Below are 4,494 nucleotides of genomic sequence, written 5' to 3' on the forward strand. Positions count from 1 at the left end.
GTTAGGAAGGGCATCCAGCTGTAGAAACTCTGCCAAATCAGACTGGAGCCTGGTGTTGCCATCCGGTTTCACCAGTCCTCAGTCAAATCGTCCAACCCATGCTAGCATGGAAAGCGGACGTTAAACGATGATGATGATGATGATGATGATATATATATATATATATATCTTACTCCATATTTTGCTCTTCCATTCTTTCCCTCTCCTCATAAACATGCACACACTTGGTTAGTCCACATCACTCCATGAGGAGCATAGGGCCGATCTCCTGGTTTCTGTGGCATATATATTCACTCCTGGATGGAATGCCAGTCCATCACAAGATTACTCCTGTTTTCCTGTTGAGTAGACTGGAGAAATGTGAAATGAAGTGTTTTGCTCAAGATTACAACAGATTGCCTGGTCCAGGAATCGAAACCACAACCTTACAGTCATGAGTCCAACACCCTAACAACTAAGCCATGCCCCTCCACATATTGCTCACACTATACTTGCATAAATGTGTACAAACGAAATACCAGTAATATAATAAATCTTCTTTTAACCCTTTTGTATTCAGATTATTGTGTCAAATATAATCCTTATTTATTGACATTGTTTTGAAATAATCCTGCATTATCTCATAGCTTTGAGATTTCGATGATGTGATTGATCATATTTAGAATGATGTAAGGCAAGTGTGAGGGGCCAGATCTGGCTGGTTTGCACATAAAACAGAATATCTGGGCCTGATATGGCCAGTTTAAATGTTAAAGGGTTAACGAACCATAGGCGCAGGAGTGGCTGTGTGGTAAGTAGCTTGCTTACCAACCACATGGTTCTGGGTTCAGTCCCACTGCGTGGCACCTTGGGCAAATGTCTTCTACTATAGCCTCAAGCCGACCAAAGCCTTGTGAGTGGATTTGGTAGACGGAAACTGAAAGAAGACCGTCATATATATGTATATATATATGTGTATGTGTTTATGTCCCTGTAACTTAGCGGTTCGGCAAAAGAGACTGATAGAATAAGTACTAGGCTTACAAAGAATAAGTCCTGGGGTCGATTTGCTCGACTAAGGCGGTGCTCCAGCATGGCCACAGTCAGAAGACTGAAACAAGTAAAAGAGAACTCCTGTAAACAGTTACACTTATGTAGTTAGGATTATGACTGACCCCTAATTATAACATTTGACCTGTCCTGACTACATCTTGCCCCTATTTACAAGACTTGTAATCACTGTATTTGATCAGTCCTTAATAGTTGACTCTAGAAATAATTGTCTTTTTTATATATTTATTGTCTCCTCTCACCAATTACTGTACTCTGAACTGAATTCTAGTTACAAAAAATTTTTTTAGTAACATGTTGTTATGGTTACCTGTGCAGTACGTTAGTGAAGTCGTATATACTAACAGAGCCAGACAATATTGTATATAACATAGCTTTGTTGCTGTGTGTCTATATGTATATCTGCGTGTATTGCTGTGTTTGTGTATATCGTGCAAGGTAGTATATAGGCTTACCAACTACATGTGTGTGAATACACATGAACATTTGTGCAAACATGAATTTGTCAACATACATTTGCATATATTTCTGCATGAACAGGTATATATATATATATATATATATATATATATATATATATATGTGTGTATGTGTTGTGCAGTAACATATTCCTAGATGCAGAAAAATCTGTTTGAGTCTGTTTCCTAGTTATTGGGTGCATTTTTCTTCTGTGTATCTCTGTCTTCACGTGTATACTTAATATGCCACCATTTTACGAAACACAGACATAACACAGCAATTATTCACCATAGTGATTTCCAGTTATTTTAAAAGTGTTTATGGCTCTTTACCAATATTTGACAAACACAGTCAACAACCACACAGTCAACAACCACACAGTCCTGGAACCCCATTTTCATCCTCTTGAAATATATATATATATATATATATATATATATATATATATATATTTATAGGCGCAGGTGTAGCTGTGTGGTAAGAAGCTTGCTAACCAACCACATGATTCCTGGTTCAATCCCACTGCATGGCACCTTTGGCAAGTGTCTTCTACTATAGCCTTGGGCCGACCAAAGCCTTCTAAGTGGATTTGGTAGACAGAAACTGAAAGAAGCCTGTCGTATATATATATATGTGTGTGTGTGTGTGTGTGTGTGTGTGTTTGTCCTACCACCATCTCTTGACAACTGATGCTGGCGTGTTTATGTCCCCCTGTAACTTAGCAGTTCAGTAAAAGAGACCAATAGAATAAGTCCTGGGGTCAATTTGTTCAACTAAAGGCAGTGCTCCAGCATGACTGCAGTCAAATTACTGATGCAAACAAAAGAATAAAAGATATATATATATATATATATATATATATGTATGTATGTATCTGTGTTTGTGTCTGTCTACACACGCACACATACACACATAACTGCTTCCACTCATTAACAGTTGAGTGGATAAAAAAAAAAAAATCTTATTAGTTTTCTGTAACTGATTGGGATGAAATATTGCAAAATTTATGAAAAAATTCCAAAACTTTAAACCAAGAAATTTTTAAATAAATCTAACAAAGACAAATCAAAGATGACTCTACTGCCATTTGGTAAGCAGCCAGGCTCTATATGCAGAAAAAAGGTGTTGGTAGGAATAGCATACAGAGTACATGTTGTAAGTTATGGATTGCAGGCAAACTGACTGGCATGAAGGATTCTGTGTGTAGCAGAATGTGCAGGCGTAATTAGCATAAAGAGCACTTATAAAATAAATTTATCCAAATGCATAGAGGGCTTTTCTGTAAGTAGTTAATAACTTCTGTTACCTTGGTGACCTAATTAGCAATGGCGGTATGTGCTCTGAAAGCATAGAAACCAATGTAAGAACAAGGAGGGAGCCTTTAATTTTGCTTGCATCTAAGAGATTTTCTTTCTGAGGAAAGAGCAGAATGCTTGTGTACAAAGTGTAATATTGCATGGTGGAGAGAGAGAGAGACCTGGGCATGCAATATGGGTGTGTTAGCACTCCGTCGTTTACAATGTCGAGGGTTCCAGTTGATCTGATCAACGGAACAGCCTGCTCGTGAAATTAATGTGCAAGTGGCTGAGCACTCCACAGACACGTGTACCCTTAACGTAGTTCTCGGGGATATTCAGCGTGACACAGTGTGACAAGGCTGACCCTTTGAATTACGGGCACAACAGAAACAGGAAGAAAGAGAGAGAGAAAGTTGTGGTGAAAGAGTACAACAGGGTTCGCCACCATCCCCTGCCGGAGCCTCGTGGAGCTTTAGGGGTTTTTTGCTCAATAAACACTCACAACGCCCGGTCTGGGAATCGAAACCCCGATCCTACGACCGCGAGTCCGCTGCCCTAACCACTGGGCCATTGTGCCTCCACTCAATATGGGTAGGGGATGTGAAAAGGCTGGAAAGAAATGAGTGGGGGCATGTTCTGCTGGATTTGTGATGTTAATGTGTATGACTGACAAGATAGAAATGGACAGAAGAAAACTGGGTTGTCTGTTCTTGTCTCTTTATATTGTCCCTAATAAGAGGCTCAATGGAGCATCATGCTTGTCTTGTCTCATCATTATTACATCCACCTTAACGAAGGCAGAGGTATTGTTTTCAGTCACGTTTGTTTGTCTGTCTGTCCGTGGGCAAGATATCTCAAGAACTGCCAGATGGATTTGGATGAAACTTTCTGGAATGTTTCACCTTGTGACTGGCATGAACTGATTAGATGTTGGGATCGATCCACTACCAGACAAGGATTCTGGATTATTTTTCCATTTTTTAAAATTAATTTTGGTTCATTTTTAGTATTGCTTGTGAGAGCAGTTGAGTTTATTGCTTATTATTTTATTACTTAGCCTTTTATTGCTGAATCTTATAATTAAATTTTTTAATTCCAGGTGGCATGTTAAAGGTTTATGGGGAAGCTCTGAGCCCTAATATTCCTTACAAGACCCTCTTGGTCTCTGCAACAGATACGGCCAGTTTTGTGGTTGAAGAAACCTTAGAAAAGTATGGATATCCTAAAGAGGAGGCTTACAAATATTGCTTAGTCCAAGTAAGTCTTGCATATTATTTGTATATATTATTTGTATATATTATATGTATGTATATGTTTGTGTCTGTATTTGTCCCAACCATCATCGCTTGACAACCAATGTTGGTGTGTTTACGTCCATGTAACTTAGCAGTTCAGCAAAAGAGACTGATAGAATAAGTACTAGGCTTACAAAGAATAAGTTCTAAGGTCGATTTATTCGACTAAAGGTAGTGCTCCAGCATGGCTACAGTCAAGGCTGAAACAAATATATATAGATATATATATAGAGAGAGAGAAAGAAAGAAAGGTGGCAGGCAGGCAGAATTTTGGTTTTAATTTTTGTCTTGAGGAATTCGGTTAACAAATGAAAGCAGTAATATAGAATTATCCAAAATTCTGACTGCCTCCTTTCTCTCAATATACAATATCTGTACACCATTTCAAATAC

General features: G+C 38.4%; 1 protein-coding gene across 1 annotated transcript in view; it reads left to right on the top strand.

The window, feature by feature from the left end:
• LOC106880869 (afadin) overlaps positions 1-4,494 on the top strand; it is a 152,999-nt gene that overhangs the window by 90,192 nt on the left and 58,313 nt on the right. Inside the window, exon 5 of the mRNA XM_052970984.1 lies at positions 3,907-4,064. Within this exon, the coding sequence (XP_052826944.1) occupies positions 3,907-4,064 (158 nt within the window). The remainder of the gene's footprint in view (positions 1-3,906; positions 4,065-4,494) is intronic.

This window comes from Octopus bimaculoides, chromosome 10, assembly GCF_001194135.2.
Source record: "Octopus bimaculoides isolate UCB-OBI-ISO-001 chromosome 10, ASM119413v2, whole genome shotgun sequence".
Lineage (NCBI taxonomy): Eukaryota > Metazoa > Mollusca > Cephalopoda > Octopoda > Octopodidae > Octopus > Octopus bimaculoides.